Source organism: Callithrix jacchus, chromosome 7, assembly GCF_049354715.1.
Source record: "Callithrix jacchus isolate 240 chromosome 7, calJac240_pri, whole genome shotgun sequence".
Classification (NCBI taxonomy): domain Eukaryota; kingdom Metazoa; phylum Chordata; class Mammalia; order Primates; family Cebidae; genus Callithrix; species Callithrix jacchus.
In genome coordinates, this window is record NC_133508.1 from 121,155,844 (window position 1) to 121,175,570 (window position 19,727).

At 35.7% G+C, this 19,727-nt stretch overlaps 1 protein-coding gene and 1 long non-coding RNA gene across 2 annotated transcripts in view; one reads left to right on the top strand and one right to left on the bottom strand.

The window, feature by feature from the left end:
* LOC128928201 (uncharacterized) overlaps positions 1 to 774 on the top strand; it is a 73,574-nt gene extending 72,800 nt beyond the window's left edge. Inside the window, exon 4 of the long non-coding RNA XR_008473005.2 lies at positions 531 to 774. This is a non-coding gene — a long non-coding RNA (uncharacterized LOC128928201). The remainder of the gene's footprint in view (positions 1 to 530) is intronic.
* Positions 1 to 19,727, bottom strand: part of TTLL7 (tubulin tyrosine ligase like 7) — a 92,417-nt gene that overhangs the window by 68,558 nt on the left and 4,132 nt on the right. Inside the window, exons 5-9 of the mRNA XM_002751007.6 lie at positions 19,143 to 19,301; positions 14,543 to 14,759; positions 10,514 to 10,678; positions 5,952 to 6,110; positions 769 to 863 (exon numbers count right to left, since the gene is read on the bottom strand). Coding sequence (XP_002751053.1) covers positions 769 to 863; positions 5,952 to 6,110; positions 10,514 to 10,678; positions 14,543 to 14,759; positions 19,143 to 19,301 — 795 coding nt within the window. The remainder of the gene's footprint in view (positions 1 to 768; positions 864 to 5,951; positions 6,111 to 10,513; positions 10,679 to 14,542; positions 14,760 to 19,142; positions 19,302 to 19,727) is intronic.

Here is a 19,727-nt window from a genome sequence, read left to right on the forward strand (position 1 = left end):
TTGAATGACAATTAGAATTAATAAAATCAGCGAGCTTAAATCACCTCAGAGGCCCTTTAATCCAATACTACAAGCTCTGCCTGAACACTTATAATGACAGGTAACTCACTGTTTCATCAAATGTTTCAATTAAACATCTAAAAAATTCAGTTTGTAATGATCCAAAAGGTTTTCCCACATAACAGCATTTCAAATATTTGAATCCCATGATCATGTACACTGCAATCAGCCCTATATCCACACCAGCCAAGTCTCTCAAATTTTACTTGCCTCCCTAAATGGAAAAGTTACCTCTCACTGAACCACTGCCTCTCTTTTTTGTTTACAGAGGCAGCATGATGTAGTGGGAAGACCTCTGGAAATAAAGTTAGGAAATCCATGTTTGAGGAGTTTTTTTTATTTCCTGAATGAACTCTCTGTGCTTTAGTTTCTTCTAATCTAGTGGGTCTCCTAAAGTATTTACCAATTTAATAATGTACTCTATAATAAATAATTATACTTACATTGCAATTTAACTTCATTTACTGCAGGTACAGAATGCTGCCTGGGAAGCAGGAAAAGCAATATACAAGAGGAGGGGGAAAGATTTTTTTTTAACTACATGAGTTTGAAGAGTGGATGGAATCAAGAAATGAAAAACACAAAATGGATGGAATCAAGAAATGAAAATTACAAAATATAAAAATAAAAAATACTATTCTGAAATGCCAATTTTATGTACAAATGATTAATCTATGTCCAAAAGATGGAGAAAATACTTTACCTTACCTTATATTTAGTAGCTTCAATGCATTCAGCAGCACTCCCCTTTTTACATCGTAGTCTATTTTCTGATCAGTTCCAAAGCTTGGGGCTCGGTTAATCTGAAATTTACAAAGAAAACAATATTGGAAGGTGAATAAATATTCAATACATATTTGTTAATTTAATGTGTAATCTCTAGCCAGTAGAACAACTCTACAATAAACCTCAAAGCTTTACATGGAAGATGGCCCAGTTATTATTGCCACATCTCCATTCCACATCACCATAGGTCAACAGATTACAAGGGATTGACTGTTAGCACCATCTCCTTCTTGCTGCTGCCTTAATTCAGGAGCTCTACCATCAGTATAATCTAACTTCTCCCTTCATCCCACTCTCTCCACTACCCCATGCATGGTTGGTTTAAGTTTAGGAAAGTTAAAAATGATTTATCCTAACAAAAAGGAAATAGTGATATTCATGTTACCAACACAGTAATAATTATATATATCTATATGTTTAAAATATAGAAACTATCAGTGCCCCCTTTTCACTGCTCAGATCTTCAGGAATTCGTTAAGATGAAAAATAAAAGAGCTAGAGTTTTTATTTTTGTCTTTGTTGAATTTTGTTACTGTTGTCATCGTTATAAAAATATAACTGGAATACTAGATGTTTAGGAAAATTTCTTAATCAATTAAAACAGTTGGTTAGAACACTGCTGAGTTCAACACAACAGTTTAGCTTCTTAACCATCAACTAACCCCTTAGGCTACCTCAAATATATATAGATACATGCTACTAGTCACAGTTATACACATCCATCACAAGAGACAAAACAATTGAAAGCATGCATCCTACAACTGGCACCTGAAGAAATATTACATTATACTAAAAAATTACCCAGGAATACAACATCTTTAATTAGAAATGTGTAACAGTTTCACAGCAGAAAAATTAGTATAAAGAAGGAAAACAAATAACTAAAGATTACCTGTAATCCCACTACTTAACACTTAGTGTCTTGTTAATCATTTGGTAGATTTTATTCCAGATATTTTCTATGTATACATATTTATTCATTTCACCTTCCAAATACACGTCTATACTAACCATACTTTATTTTATAATCCAAGCTTTTCTCTTAATGATGTATCATGAAAGTCTTTCATCATGCCATCATTTTGATGAATGCATGGTACTCCTTTATAGAGATAGCTGGTGTTGTGTTTTGATTCCTTTGCTGATTTCTGATTTAGAAAGTGGTAGATAAAATTCCTGTCTTTGTGATGTAGTCTCAAGGAGAAGGAAATAGCTTGAAAACTGCAATAACATCCATTTATTCTAGGTCAATTTGAGAAAGGGTGTTTTTCTATTATGAAAGCTCTAAGCATTTCCCTTTATAAGTGCAGAGAAAGGGTAAAGCATATATTTTCTAGGAAAAAAATTTCAACCATACTGATTGAAATCTCTGGAGTTTATAATACAATTAATGAAAATGTTGCCATTATATGTGACATGGTTATAAAATAAACCAGACATTAAAGAACTGATGAGTAAGTGGTACACTGAAATGTTATCTGTCTTTGTAGAATTCCTCAGAGTTTCCATTCCAAATTTCTTGTGCCAGGCACATCCCTCCTCCAGGATGGAACTCAGGTCTTGGTATAAAGCCATCTCAGATCTCTCTCTCTCCTTACCTATTTCAAATTCTTCCCTGTACTATAATGTAAGAGAAACTGGTCTGTGAAAGGTATACCCACACAAGATAAACTACTAATAATATGTGGAAAAGCAGGAAAACGTTTTCAATCTAGGTTTTTATTCAGGTATTTTCTTGTTTTTTTTTTTTTTTAAGTTTTATGAGAAAGGTAAAGAAAAAAATAAAAGAAGATCCACAAATGGCTGACAGAAGAAACTAAAAATTAGTGTTCCACACAGTCAAAATTCTCCTCTCTAGTGTGATTTATTTGGTTCTCGTTTCCTACCCTAATTCTAAAACAGATGAAACATAGTCGATGTTATCAAAATTCAACAGCTTGTAAATGCATTAAAAAATGAAAATTATCATAAAATATATTAAATTAGTAAACACTATTATCAATTGTCCTGAAAATAGTTTTATCAAAACAATCACTTTGTCCACAAATTAACGTACCCATACTTCTCTGCTCCTAAATTAGTGCTGTTCCCTCTGCACCAGAGCCTTTCCCCACCCCTACTTTATTTCTCTCAGCCCCGAGCCGTTACCCCACCCTTCTGCAGCCCCACAAACTTTGTTCAGATGTGTCTTCTGCAAAGATTTTTTAAACTCTCCAATACACTCAGGTACACAAAGAGATTAATCATGCTATTGTTTGTGCCATTTTCCTTTTACCTACTAGTTCTTATAGCTATTACCATAAAATGCACATCTGAATAACAGCTACAGCAGGGCAAGTATTCTTTCATCCCCACCACCTTACACAATGACTGTAACTGAGTAGGTTCTTGTTTAATTTAAGGATACTTAAACTATTGGTGGTATATTCATACTTCATGCAATCTCCATGTTTTTCCTAAAATATGTTTTCTCCATATGAAAATTTGTGCAATTCTGCCACTAGCAATCAGTCCCTGAAATTATTCTGGTTAACTAAAATCACATACTCAGAAGCACTTTCCACCTTATTCCACTTGATGGCGCCAAAAGGTTTCTGACAATGTCTGTTAGACCCACTAAAATTTCAGCAGGGAGTAAAATACAAGACAAGATTGAATTAAGACTCTTTCAACTGTTTTAATATAACAAATGTTCATTATCCAGAGCTCTTGGTTATTGTGTAGTGTTTTAATGGTTCTGATTGATCTAGAAACAATGAAAGAAAGAGTAAAGAATGAAGAAACATTCATGCAAACAAGTGTTGGTTAGTTTGAATATTTTAAAACAAAATCCAGAATTCAACCATTCAGTCCATTCTGATTTAGCAAGCTAATAGAAAGTTCCAATGAAGCAAATGTCTTTAAAAAAAAAAAGAAGAAAAAAAGATAACCGCCTTTGTCTACAGCCCTACCCCACTGAATGCTCCTGATCTCGTGAAGCTATAAGCAGGGTCAGGCCTGGCTGGGACTTAGATGAGAGACCAACTGGAAACACCGGGTGCTGTAGAATTTTAGGGCTGGGTGCTGTGGCTCATGCCTATAATCCCAGCACTTTGGGAGGCCGAGGCAGGCAGATCACCTGAAGTCAGGAGTTCTTAAACCAGCCTGGCCAATATGGTAAAACCCCATCTCTATTAAAAATACAAAAATTAGCCAGGCATGGTGGTACGCACCTGTAATTACAGCTACTCAGGAGGCTGAGGCAGGAGAAACACTTGAACCCAGGAGGCAGAGGTTGCAGTGAGCCAAGATTGCACCACTGCACTCCAGCCTGGGTGACAGAGTGAGACTCCGTCTCAAAAAAAAGGTAACTAAGATATTTATAAAGTCATTATTTCCTGCTATCCTCCTTTATGCATGTGCCTTCACTTTTTCCCCACTCCATCAATGACAAAAGACAAGTAACGGGGGCAGAAGAAAATATAGCTAAGAACAGGAAAGGATTGCTGCAGAAAAAGTAAGAAACCTAAAGAATAAAATTTCAGGCCTGAGCAAGATGACAGGTCCATAGTGCATAATCAAATGCTTTCATAGCCAAGGAAAGGAGGAATCAAACCAGACCCAGGCTGGAGCAAAATCTGAACATCCAACAGAGAGAACTTTATTTCCTTGAAGACACAATAGATGTTATTGCTTAAAGTAGATGTGACCACACAGGTGCACGCACACACACACACACACACACACACACAATCTTTGGTGCTCATATTAGAAAAGTATCATTTCATTGAAATGTATTTTTAGTATCTTCATCTCACTTATCACTCGTTCAATCTGCTTATGCAAACCCCGATATTACACATGAAACTTCTAACTCCTAAATCACTAACAAAAAGAGAGATAAGTGATTTAAAATGAAATATAGTGATTGATTACATCCTCTATAGCAATATGTTCCTGATGGATTTTCCAAAACATGGTATTTCAGCGGCCACAAGAAGGTGCATAACCCCAGATCAAGGAGCATAAAGGGAACTGCTGGATGAGGTCTTCTGGACCATGTGACTTCTAAGGTTTCTTCTGGGTAATGTAAATATAAATATAACTAGCAGGAAAATATATTAAAATGGTCAACAGAGATAATTTTTACTTTCTCCTTTTTACTACTCCATGTGTTACATGACCTTTTATCATCGAAGAAAAATAGTAACTCTCACCCTACCAAGGACTGGCAGCAAACCTGAAGACATACAGTTGACAGTCTCCCTGAGGGGAGCCCCAAGTATATAACATGGCCTTTAAGAAGAAATTTACCACCTGGGGTATTGGATACTGAATATTGATTAATGAACCAATTGGAGCCTCTTGGAGAGTTTGAAGGGAAGATACACTGAAGGCAAAATCCTGAAGCCTGGGCACCCACAGAGTGGAGAGATGCTATCCAGAACTCACGACCTGATAGAAGCCAGGAGGCTGAGAAAATAGTACAGCAAGTAAGCAAGTAAACAACAGATCAGTAAAAGCACCTCCACATTTGAATCTCACTTTTTTTTTTTTTTTTTTTTTTTTTTTTTTTTTAGATGGAGTTTCACTCTTGTTACCCAGGCTGGAGTGCAATGGCGCGATCTCGGCTCACCGCAACCTCCACCTCCTGGGTTCAGGCAATTCTTCTGCCTCAGCCTCCTGCATAGCTGGGATTACAGGCACGCGCCACCGTGCCCAGCTGAGTTTTTGTATTTTTAGTAGAGATGGGGTTTCATCGCGTTGACCAGGATGGTCTCGATCTCTTGATCTCGTGATCCACCCGCCTCGGCCTCCCAAAGTGCTGGGATTACAGGCTTGAGCCACCGCGCCCGGCCCTTGCACCTCCACATTTGAATCCCAAATATCTGTCCTAGAAATTCACTTGATACTAATTTGGGAAAATTAGTAATATCAAACACTTTGATTCATTCTTGGAACTGTTCTATTCCCTGAATTTTTATCCTCCCCTTCCCAGTTATTCCATTCAAGCTTCATGCTGGTCAGTTAATGGGACAACTGTGTTAAGTACACATCTTTAAAACATTTATTTCAATACATAAGGATAATGATAACTTCTCTTTTTTTCTTAAAGAATTCCTTACCTCCAGAAGCCATGGCTTTAATTTTCTATCCAACAAAATATCAAATCCCAGGACTTCAAAGCAGACACTTTCACTTCCTGGAGGTTGACCAGGTCTGCACATTCGATATGCATGCAGGACATGAGGTTCTGCTACAATCAGGGTCTTTACCACCAATTCCTATAAGATTGTGATAAAAGAGGTGAAAATGCCTTTGTGTCTCATTTCACATGTGTGAATATAACCAGGGCCTACAAACTGGCAGCCTGGAAAGTTTACAAAGCTCTGTGGTATCTAGCCCCCGCTACTGCTCTGACTTCATTCTTCACTCTTACCCTCATGCTTGCTCTGGGATCCTCAAGTAAGACATTTTTTCCTACCTTATGTCCTTTGCATTCATAGTTCCCTCTTGTGGAACACTCTTTCCCCTGTATTCCCAAGTCTGGCTCTTAGACATTCAGAGAGGCCTTCCCAGCCCCCAAGTTAAAAGCAGCCACCCTTCATTCCTTAGCATCACTACACACAACATATAACCAGTTGATACTTCCTTTCTACATTAGAGAAGGCTCCTTGTCTGACTTATCTATAACACCATTCCCAGTGCCTACAATAGTAGCTAGCATTTAGTAGGATCTAAAAACATTTGCAAACAAGTAAAATAAAGCTGATAAATGCGGTTTCTGTAAGTCAAAACAAGTAAGGGAGGAGCAAACGCTAGCCCCATCCAGAAGAGGTGAGGGTGATACAGAGGAAAAATTCCAAGGAGAGTAAATAAGTATCAGAAGGGCCGGTATAGAAACTCCCTTAGATAAAGGCTGAAAGGGCTGGGAAGACAAAATCTATGAGAGCTGATGTTCTTCATTCAGTGATGATACTGTAGTATTTTAACTTTTACCTGAGAAGAGTGTTGCCAATTAAAAGATTGGCTCTCAATATTTTCTGAGAAAAAATACATAATACTACTGGGGTGAGTTATTAATCCTAATTTTTTAAAAGTTATTTTACTGAAGTTTCAGAACAAGCTATAAAAGAAAAGCTGTCTCACCCATTTTTGCTCAGAAGGTACTGTCATTTTAAGTCCCTCTCTATAGGTACAGGCAATAGAAAAAGACAGTTAAGAGCCTGGCTCTAAAGTAAGATTTCCTGTGTTTATTCCTGGCTTTGTAACTTGTTAGCTGTGCAACCTCAGTCATGTTGCTTAAACTTTGCGAGTCTCATTTTTTCCTCAGTTCAAATATAAACTGCAAAAAGTTAACGTAAGAACAAAATGAGATTCCACGTAAAACTCTTAGCAGAGTGCCCAGAGTCCTATTATAGTTACTGCTGTTCTATCGTTCCTCTAGAATTCCACCTCATATGTCAGGTTAGTCTCAAATATTCCACTACCTGTTGGAACAATATTTGTTAAATGAGTCATAAAAGGGAAGACAGAAGGCCGGGCGCGGTGGCTCAAGCCTGTAATCCCAGCACTTTGGGAGGCCGAGGCGGGTGGATCACGAGGTCAACAGATCGAGACCAACCTGGTCAACATGGTGAAACCCCGTCTCTACTAAAAATTACAAAAAATTGGCTGGGCACGGTGGCGTGTGCCTGTAATCCCAGCTACTCAGGAGGCTGAGGCAGGAGAATTGCCTGAACCCAGGGGGCGGAGGTTGCGGTGAGCTGAGATCACGCTCCAGCCTGGGTAACAAGAGCGAAACTCCGTCTCAAAAAAAAAAAAAAAAAAAAAAAAAAAGGGAAGACAGAAGTTAACCTCACTGTACCCAGAATCACAACCCAGTTCATATTTGGGAATAAATATCAGAAGGGCCACGAGAGGCTGTTTTCAAAAAATTTTGTTCAAGGTAACAAATTCATGACAGCACCATAGCATATAAAATAAAAGACAAAAAGCCACTTTATGTAAATCTTTGCCAATATTACTGAAACCATTTGAGAGGAGGAAAAAGTTAAAACTTTGATAAGTATCTGTGTGAAACAGTACAGGCTGAGGGAGGAGGTGGGGACTGATTATTAATCAGACCCTGAATTACAAATCTGTTTTTGCTACATAGAAAATAATGTGCTTTTAGATTGTAAAGGCAAGATTTCCAGTAGATGTGACAATAAAGAATGATAGAAACAAATAGAAGTAAAATTCCACTACAGTTTTTGAGAATTTTAAACATAATATCACTGCTTTGAAATGTGACTTGTAGATTTAGACCTTAGGTGTACAAAAAGCAGTAAGGATAGTTTTTTTAACTATTATACTCATTTTTTAACTCCATGGCTTGATTTTCTACTGATTTGTTATTGACCAGAACAAAAGTACACGGCTCTGTTCTTCACAAAGGGTACTGATGAATTCTGCTTTTTATATATTGATAGTTACTTTTTGAGAAATTGCCCCCCAAAATGAGGTCATTAAGAATAAGTTATAAGTTGAATTCAGGGAATTTCTAAACTAAGACATTAAAATAAAAATTTACTGCATAATTGCCTTCTTCACCTCCTCCTGCCATTCTCTTTTTATACTATCCCACTGATTCATCTTAAAGAGGTATCTATATAAAGTATACCAATTCTTAATAAAGACAGCCAATTTTCAAATAATTACATAAATGGAGATAGTTGTTTGACAAAATAATTATAATAAAAGTATTTGAAATGCTAGGTTTATTAATTGATTATTTATAGATGATTAATACACATTATAACATAGCCAAGAATGAGGCAAAATTTGCCCACTTATAGACAAGACCATGAAATACGTCAGAGCTTAATGGGCCTACACTGGCTATGTTTGGGTCATATCTGAAAACTATACTTAAGGTCCTAACAGAAAGTTAATTTCCATATCCTCTCAGTAGTATTAGTCTTGCTTGTACACCTTCTCTTAATTCAATTGTGTGGGGAAAACGGCACTTAAAACCAGTATATGTAAAGCTAATGAACCTCATTATTCTCTCTGGTTTACTCCATTACCTGCCTCACCAAAGAAGCCCAACAGGTTCTACTTTTTCACAAAGATGTCCTCAAAAAGCCAAATCCATATGACAGTTAAAAATGTGCACAGAAAAAAAAGAATGCCAGAGGATATATAAAACTTTCTTGGTCCCACTGAGCAATAGACCAGTTCATTGAATTATCATCAGACAGAAGATTGTATGATCTTCCATCAATGAACTACGGTCCAAAATTACTGAATTTCACCATTTTGATGCTTCTGACCCACTATGATAGTAAACTGTCATTAGAATAGTTTTTGGAATTTCCACAAAATTGGCCTTAAGAAAATCATTACATCAATAAACAAATGCAGCATTATTGTGATCCAATTTCTCATGTACATGCATTTCATCTCTCAGGAAGCTATAATCAAAAGTTAACAAATTGTTGGTTTTCTGACCAAATTCAGATGACAAACACTTTTGTTTGAGTCCCAACATTTTTAAAATTCTTGAGTCCATTGCCAACATTTAAAATCATTTATGTCATTTATATCATTTACACATAAGTTACCAACAAGTTAAAAGAATGTGCCCCACCGGGCCTAAAATATCATTGGCACCAACAAGCTGGTGCTGAGTGGTGGCTACCTCCTTCAGACCTCTCCTGATTTTCAAATTATCACAGTTCCAGAACAACCTAGTTCCTTCTCTCCAGACCACCTCACTCCTTCTTACTTGCCTGACACCTAAGGACCTTTGGATATACGGCCTGTGATATAGAAAGTAAGGTATAAATATCAACAAACAAAATAATCAACAAAAGGATAAACAGAGACTTGTGCCACAAAAGAGCATTTTGGTTAACAGTGCGTAGCATATTCAACAGCGGTCACATAAGATTATAACACTGTACTTTTACTGTACCTGATCTATGTTTAGATATACAATCTTTACCATTGTCTTACAATCACTACACTATTCAGTACAGCAATAATTTTTGTTTTTGTTTTTGTTTTTCTGAGACCAAGTCTTGCTCTGTCACCCAGGCTGGAGTGCAGTGGCACGATCTCAGCTCACCACAACCTCTGCCTCCTGGGTTCAAGCAATTCTCCTGCCTCAGCCTTCTGAATAGCTGGGATTACAGGAGCATGCCACCACATTCAGCTAATTTTTTATATTTTTGGTAGAGACGCGGTTTCACCATGTTGGCCAGGCTGGTCTCAAACTCCTGACCTCAAATGGTCCACTCGTCTCAGCCTCCCAAAGTGCTGGGATCACAGGAGTGAGCCACCGTGCCCAGCCTAGTACAGTAATGTTTTGTACAGGTTTTTAGACTAGGAGCCACAGGCTATACCATATACGGGCTATACCACAGTCTAGGTGTGTAGTGGGCTACTCCTATTCTAGATTTGTGTAAATACAATCTGTGATGTCTGCACAATGACAAAATCACCCAAGGATGCATTTCTCAGAATGCATCCCTGCTGTTAAGCAGTGTGTCTCTGTAGAATGATCTAATTTTTCTCTCTAGTCATCTCAGTTAGAGAAAACCAAGTTCAATCAACGCTTAATGAACTTTCACAGCCTGATGGTGCTTCAGATTATTGCTGAGGAAAGACAGTTTATAATTGTGGAATGGCATAATCTTACTGAAATATCACTCCAAAACTTAGCAACATCATGTTGATTTGCTTGCAGGAATTCTGTAAACCATTTGATGGAACGTTTGCTGCCTTTGTTCTCAGTCTCATCCCGTTCAAAACGCTCATTATGCTTGTTCACGGAGTAGTTTGTCAGATGCATGTATAACTGGGTCTGTAACAAGTAAGAACCAAAGTTGTTACCACCTATGGCATCCTAGAACTTTGAGGTTTCAGAGGAAAAAAAACACACTCAAAGACTAAAGAAAGTTTTAAAGTTTAAACTATATATAGATAACAATCTCATGATTATTTAGATAATATCCCAATTAAATGGAATGGCACATTTCTCTTAAAAGGACTGAGAATGTAACCATCTACAGGGTTACTTTACAATACTATTCAAAATATATTTACCATTAAAAAGTATCAAATTAACAAAACTATAGAGAGTAATTAAAATCTGAAGCTACATATTGCTAAGCAAGAAAAATGATCTCAGTTTGTTCTCATTAATTTGTCTGTTTTTAATGTTTTCAGCCAAATCTGTTTGGGAAAGCAATTTTCTGAGAGAATATTTTATGTCCTTTCAAAGACAAATAAAAATAAAAATGCAAGTAACATAAGTCAAGAGGCAGGCCCACCAAACACAACCTCGGCACACCCCTACTGACTGGGAGGCCCCTTTAGCTCGGTAGCAGACAGAATGCACCACACAACACTGTGCAGGTGTCCAGTATGGTATTGTGCTCCATACTGGAGCTCTACATTTTCATCTGTTTATAATCTTACATTTGTTGATACTATTTTCCTTGAGTAAACTTGAAAAAAAATCCAAAGTTTAAAACTCCTCATAATTGTCAATTAATATACATCTAATGTCTTTTTATTAAGCTAGCAGAAGCATTCATAAAATCTATCTTTAATTCCTACCATCGTCATGATCCTAAAGATTACTTTAGATAGCAATGTTGTATCACAATTAAAATATATTTCATTCACATGATTATTTTGATTTGTTGTTAACCAACTATATTCATGTCATATTTTATTTTCATTGCAGTTCCTTAAGTTTATGGTATTGAAATCTTTGAAACAAAAGGCAGAAATGATCATTTGAGGTACATGTTGTTTATTAATCCATGTGCCTACCACTAATTAAAAATTTATTTTTTTCATTCATTAAACAATATTTAAGGAACACCTACTATCTACAGAAATCTCTGCTGGGCACTGTAGATACAGAAACAACAAAATAAATAACAGTCTCTATCCTCACAAAACAGGAAAAGCTTTAAATTAAATGATACTTAAAAGAAACAGGATAGATCTTATGCTTGCCTAATTCGAAGTGCTTAATTTAAAGAAATATAAAATCAATCAAGCTGTAGCACTTCCTAGTTTCCAAAATATAAATTTTCTTTAACTTTTAAAGAGGAAGTTTGGAAAATAATTTTGTAAGAAAGTCTTTATGTGGCAAGAATTTATTAAAATTAATATTACTAATAACACCAGCTATTCTGATGAAAAATTAAGTAAGGGAACTTTGCATTTTTCTTAAATAGCATATTTGTAAATGGATTGAAAATTCCTCAACTTGACAAAATAGACATCTAAGCAGTTCACTGCCAGTTAGTCATTTGCAAGAAACAGAAGCAAAAACAGCTATGAACCATATAGCAATCTGCAAGGAGTGAAAAGAATATAACCATAGCCCATCCTGTTTTTCAGCACATAGGCTTGATATAATAAATTGGTGTATACAAAATTTTTCAAGGATTGGCCAACCACTATAACCGATAGCAAAAAAACGAATGTTTATTATATTTCAATGTTTGAAATTCTTATAATCTCCTTATATGTAGTTTATGAATATTTAATTCTTATAGAAATAATACAGCTCAATATAAAATAAATGCTCACTATTTTAAAAATTTGAAATAAGAAGGAGGAAAAAATCTGTAGCAAGCTGCCATCCAGAAATAACAAATGAGCACTTTGGTTTAATTTCTCTAGTATTTTTTTCTAAACTTATTTTTTACATAACTTTGGTCTCACTTTACCTACACTGTCACCTACTATATCAATGTTATCTGTGTTATCTGAAATATATCTCAAATTTATGCTCTTATTCTCAGCCCAGACCCACTGCTACTATTTCAGTTCAAGTCCTTTTTCCTTCCATATTTGATCAGACTAGAATAAAACTTCGCATATTATTCAAAATATATGTAACTTCTTGTCTCTTTTACTCTAATCATTCCCACCCATCTCCACACCCCTCTCACATTCCAGACCAGGGGACCATTCCTTCTTTCATTTGTGTAAAACCTTTCAATCCTTCCATCTTGAGTTAAATTCTAAAATCCTAGACAAGGCCAACAAAGCCTTTAGAAGATCTAGCTTCTAGGACTCACCATCCTCATCCCTGAACAGTCCAGCCCTTCCTCTTAGTCTATACTTCAGCCATACTGACCTTGTCTGCTTTCTCCACACATGCCATACTCTGTCTTACCTCTGAGCCATTCTTTTGCCTGGTGCTCCCTCCAACCCCACCCTATGCCTGAACCTGGCAAACTCTTCGTTATCCAGATTTCAATTTATAAAACATTCCCTCTCTAAACTTTATCTCCAACTGCTATGTGCCCCTGCTATGCACTGCCATAGCACTCTCAGTTTCTTAGACCATCACTCTTACCACCAGATATTATAATTGCTTATTTTATTTTCTGCCTCCCCATTAGACTGTTGCTTCTGTGAGGTCAAGCACTGTATCTGTCTGGTCATTGTTTTTCCAAAACCAGCACAATGCCCAGAACGTAGGAGAGTTCAAGCATTACTTGGTTACTGGCTATATCCAAACCTTATAATCTTTAATAATATTACTTTCTTTTTTTTTACTTTATTATTATTATTATTGTTATACTTTAATTTCAGGGGTACATGTGCCGAATGTGCAGGTTTGTTACATAGGTAATGTTTCTTTCTTTTAACTTCTTTTCCTATGAAAAGTTTGACAGTTTCCTTATTCTTCCTTGGCCAGGTTTACAACATTTTTCAGTTTATTGAACATAGTACCATTTATGATCAGCCATTATTTAATGTTGAAAAATGACCACACTTCAGTGGAGTTAATTGTGTGCATAACACTAGGGGAGAACAATAACCAGGTCTTTGACAAACTGGGAAACAACAATTAATTGTAATTTTAACTATAGTTCGTTACATCCAAAAATTTAACTATAATTCGTTACATCCAAAAATAAGTTTAGAAGTTAACTAAAGTTTAAGTATGCATAATATATTATTATAATTTAACTTTCATGAACGACAAATTACCGTCATGGTCTTCATGATACATTATAGCTATCACTTTCATAAATATGTTATGGCTGCACAAAAACCTTAATGGACAAACATCTACCAAGAGCTCCATTTAACAGGCTTTAAAATCTACACTGAAACTCCTAATTCATCTCAACTTCACATTTGGTCAATGTAAATTGACAGCCTTACTTCTCTTTCATTGCAACATAAATTAATAACTATTTTCTGATAACTTTTTCTTTTTATGTTTCATATACATTTTCCCACATTCAGCATGTTCACACCCTACACGTTATACAAACCTACTCAAATGCCACCTCCTTCATGAGAAGGTGAACACAAACTGCCCCAACACAGCTCCAAAACACTTTATCTGTACTTCTCAATTGCATATTAGTATTATTTATAATACAGTCATTTCTATACAGGGCCACTCCACACAGATATGTGCTTTGCAACCCAGCCTTGTGCTCACAGCATCCAGAGAGGGTACTTTTTTCCCAATTAGCCTCCAATTAGCAGCTACCTTTATTTTTTAATTTTCACAAAGCTGTCTGAGTTAAAAGCAATCTTATTTATGCATACAGTTCTATGCCACAAAAACCTGAGAGGAGGAACTTTCATTTATACAATCTTTATGCCTAATGGATGCTTTAAAAATTATATATTGAACAAATGAATGAAAACATAAGTTCTGTCTGGCATCACTTACCAAATTGGACTCATTAGGTGGAATGTACTTCTCTGTACCCATTCGCACAAGTCCATCATGGTAGAGAAATATTTTTAGTGGATCACATGATGTAACCAGAATATAAATTCGTAAGTCAAACTTGTAACCTTCCATTAAGAAAGGCTTTTCAATGTACTCTTGAACAATCAAATGATCCTGAGATGGAAGTTTGTCACCATTTCTTATCAAAGAAATCCTGTGTTCAAAGAAAAAAATTAAAAGAATGATCTGATATAGAGCAAGATGTTTAAAAAATTACAGATATACTCAAGAGTAAAATAGTGGAGTACAAGACTCCAAAATCTGTCCCTCCACAAAAACTATGAAGAGCAAAAGAAATAATAGGAATCAACTTTTAATAACCGCAGAAACTAAGCAAAGGCTTGCAGCAAACAGAATACTTAGCTAAGAAAAAAACAGCTGGATCTCTGTCAAAGAGCTTTGTAATATTTTAACTTAATCTAGTCCCATCATCCACTCCCAGCTCAGCAGTGGCCTTGAACAGCCTCATTTTTAATACCATTACAGATCCTGGAGTGGGTAGAATGGACTATTCTTACAGTTGGCAGTTTTGACCTGTCTGGTAGCTTCCTGGAGGACCTCAAAGGGCTTGCTTTTATCTTCCCTAACTTGAAACTTTACCAGTGCTGAGGCAGCTACTTTCAGAAACAATTGTTGGAAACATTTAAAGGCAAATGTATTAGTCATTATTGTCTAAGCTGTCTAAAGCAACCCTTGGGCAGACAATAGACTAACTAAAAAGACTGGGAGGAAGGGCTGAGGAATGAGAATCTTTGAACTTTGAAAAGCTCTGACATATTCCTGGGAATCTAGACAACCAGTTGCATGCCCAAGGTTAGAAGGATGCTCAAGAAAGACCTGAGAAGGCCCTAAGCGGTCCCCTCTGGCTAATCATCAGACTCTGCACAAGCAGGAAGTTAAGGCTAAGGCAGAGTTGTAAATTATTTGTTTGCCTGTTGAAGGCATGTCCCAGCAATCACACACTCAGCCATCTACAAAGATTGAGAGTTTTTTTGTTGTTTGTTTTGTTCTGTTTAAAGAAATCTCTGTCCAATTATTAGCTGACCACTGAGCTAACAGAACAGGAACTTCAGTGGCCATACCCAGCAAAGAATACAGACTTTAAAAAAATCACTTTAGAAAAGTCACTAAACCAAGTAAACAACTACTACAATGAGACGCAACAAAAAATTGTGTAGAGGAGAAGAGTCTGATTTCTAGAATTGCTATAATACTCAAAATGTTGTTTTCAACAAAATATTATGAGACATGCAAAGAAAAAAAAGTATGGCCCATATACAGGGAAACTATCAATTAATAGAAACTGTTGCTGAGAAAGCCCAGACATTGGCTTTCCATTAGCTCTTTCAACAAATTTTAAATAGTTGATTATCCAGTAAGCCCAACATCATTTCAGTACAAAGAACTGAAAGAAACTGTGAGAACAGTGTCTCACTAAATAGGGAATATCAGTAGTGATAGAAATTTAGGGAAAAATAAAGGAAGCAAACAAATTTTGGAGTTGAGAAGTACAATAACTGAGCTAAAAAAAAAAGGAGATAAATAGTATACTTGACAAGGCATAAAAAGAATGAGAAAACTTGAGGATAAGATAATTGACATCATCTAGTCTGAGGAACAGAAAGAAAAAAGAAGAAAAATGAACAGAGCCTACAAAAACTATGAAACATCATCAAGTACAACAACACACATAATAGGGATCTCAGAAGGAGAGAAGACGGAGAAAAGAAAATCAAAAGAATATTTGAAGAAATACTGGCAGAAAAAATCCCAATTTGGTAAAAACATTAATCAATACATCCAAGAAGCTCATTACCTCCAAGTAGGATAAACTCAAAGAGATCCATATCAAGATACATTATAATCAAACTGCCAAAGAACACCAGAAAGGTTACTATCCAGGTAACTATAAAATTCTCAGCCAGGTGCAGTGGCTCACACCTGTAATCCCAGCACTTTGGGAGGCCAGGGTGGGTGGATCACCAGAGGTCAGGAATTCGAGACCAGCCTGGACAACATAGCGAAACCCTGTCTCTACTGAAACTACAAAAATTAGCCAGGCATGGTGGCATACGCCTGTAACACCAGCTATTGGAGAGGCTGAGGCAGGAGAACCACTTGAACCCGAAAGGCGGAGGCTGCAGTGAGCCAAGATGGCACCACTGCACTCCAGCCTAGGCAACAGAGTGAATGCCGTCCCCCCCCAAAAAAAGTCTCTCTTTGTGTAGTTTTGATTTTTAACTCCTCATTTTTACTATTGATTTTAAAGCTAACTGCATAAAACAATAGTTTTAAATCTATGCTGATGGTCACAGAAGGTGCAGAGATATAATTTATGACAATAACAACATAAAGGGAGTAAATCTTTGTAGAAACAGTTTTTATACACTATTGAAACTAAGTTGGTATTAATATAAAATGGATTGTTATAAATTAAGATAATAATGGTAATTCCAGTGCAGTCTTTTTCTATTTTTAATTAATTAATTTTTTTTTTTTACTTTTTTTTTTTTTTTTGAGACGGAGTTTTGCTCTTGTTACCCAGGCTGGAGTGCAATGGCACAATCTCAGCTCACCACAACCTCCGCCTCCTGGGTTCAGGCAATTCTCCTGCCTCAGCCTCCTGAGTAGCTGGGATTACAGGCATGCGCCACCACGCCCAGTTAATTTTTTGTATTTTTAGGGGTTTCACAATGTTGACCAGGACAGTCTCGATCTCTTGACCTTGTGATCCACCCGCCTCGGCCTCCCAAAGTGCTGGGATTACAGGCTTGAACCTCCGCGCCCGGCCCAGTGCAGTCTTTTTTAAAAAAAAAACTCAACAATATATAGTAAAAGAAATGACAAGGGAATTTAAATAGTACAGAAGAAAGTACCTATTTAACACAAAAGAGGACAGTATAGAGGAATTGAGGAACAAAAGCTACAAGACATACATAAATCAAGTGGCAAAATAGCCAAATATTTCCTTTTCAGTAATTACATTAAATGTAAATAGATTAACTCTTCAATAAAAGGTAGAACTTGGCAGAATGAATTTTTTTAAAAACATGGTCCACCAATATGCTGTCTACAAGAGATACCCTTTAGAAGCAAAGACTGAAATAGACTGAAAGTGAAAGGATGAAAAAGATATTGCAATAAAACAGTAACCTGGAGTGGCAAAATTGTTACAAGAAACAAAGAATCACATTATATAATGATAAAAAAATGTCAAGGCCTCAAGAATTTATAACAATTAGAAACATTTATGTGCCTAATAATGGAGCTCCAAAATACATGAAGCAAACAATTGTAGAACTGAAGGGAGAATTACTTCAATAATAACAGTTGGGTTTTTCAATACTCTACTTTCAACAATGGACAAAATAACTAGACAGAAGATTAGCAAGGAAACAGATATAGTTCAATAGATGAGCGAGGTGTTCTTACCTAGGTCCTGCTGCATTACATGAGATAAACCCTGGGAACACATAATGCCCTTTCAGTTATCTGCTTTTCTAGCTACTTTTTTATATTGCCATGAAAATAAATTGAAAGATTATTTATTTATGTTTTAATATTAAGTATAAATATATAAATATAGACATTTTAGTATTAAATTTTTCACATTAAAATTGAGAAAAATGTGAAAATCAATTATTCACCACCAGAAACATTCCTTTAATGCTAACATAGAGCCAACTCAACATTAAGCAATTGATACAAAATTCCCATTAACACTATTCATTAGTTTAAAACTACCAAACCACATTTGTAAATAATATATGATTAGATTATGAAGTTATGATAAAAAGTTAAAAGAAAAATTTTTGAACAGTAATTGACCTGGTAGCTATATTTCCAAATATCTTTTTTCCTATAGCATTTTAAATTAAAAAATTAAAATGACTCAAGGGTATTTATTAAAAGCAGCCTTAGCCACATTTTCCTTGAAAAAGTTCGTTGCAGAAAACTAACATAAGTAAGCAAAAGGAAATAAGATTATTAGTTGCACATTCTATTCTCAGTTAACATGTCTAGCTCTTGGAACCTTAGTTTAAAATGTGTTCTACCTCATTTTTAATCCGATTACCATGGCTACATAAAGAAAAAAACTTATTTATAAGGCAAAGAAGAGACATATTTTTCTTCAAGGTTTCTAGTTATGAAAAGAATAACTCCATTTTCATTTCTTTCTCCAAGTTAGTTTTAGCTCTACTGTAGCAATTGATTTCACTCTCCAAGCCTATTAAAATCATGTGAGTTGTATGTTTTGGAAAAAAAACAGAAAATACCTTTTTCCCCTTATATTTTGTTATCTCCTATTAAAGCCTCACAACCTGTTGATTTAATTTTTAAATTGAATTACTGAAGCCTGTGGGAGAGTTTAAAAGAATAGAGATCGATAAATATTTGGTTCCAAAAATGCCATAGTTAAAAACCTCTTTCACTATTTTTTCATATTGGTACTCAACCATGAGTAATTATGCACATTTATTCTCCCTACCTCCAATTATTTTTTATTTTTATATAATCCAAATAAAAGCAATCCTACCCATGACCCATTGCACCGTTAGCGGGTTTCACTATAAAAGTTTTCTGCTTCCTTTTTTTCTTCAATTCTTTCACATAATTTTGGAATTGAGTATATTCAGCAGGGAAGATCCATGTTCGAGGAACAAATGTATAATCCAGAGGCCGAGATTTGATCATTCTGTAAATCAGATATAAAAGGAAAAATAATTTCTATTCAAACTTGTATATATTTTCTTTCTCTGGGATACGGATACTTGCCACAAATATTTAAATTTTCTCCACTCCTTCATTTACTTCCTCATTGATTCAGTCATTCAATAAATGTCTATTGGGCACGTACTAAGTGTTAGACACTATTCTGGACCATGGATACATCAGTTAAAAAAAAAAAAACCTTGCCCTAATATGTACTAATTTACATATTACCACATCAAACTTTTTTTTAGAGTACACACTATGTGCTAGGCATTGGGGATAGTAAGATAAATTAGTGTTATCTCTGCCCCCAAGGATTGTATAGATAGGCTATTAATATTAAACCATGTGATAGGTACACTAAAGGCATGTAAAGCAAGGTAACATGTAGGACTCATTAACTCTGCCT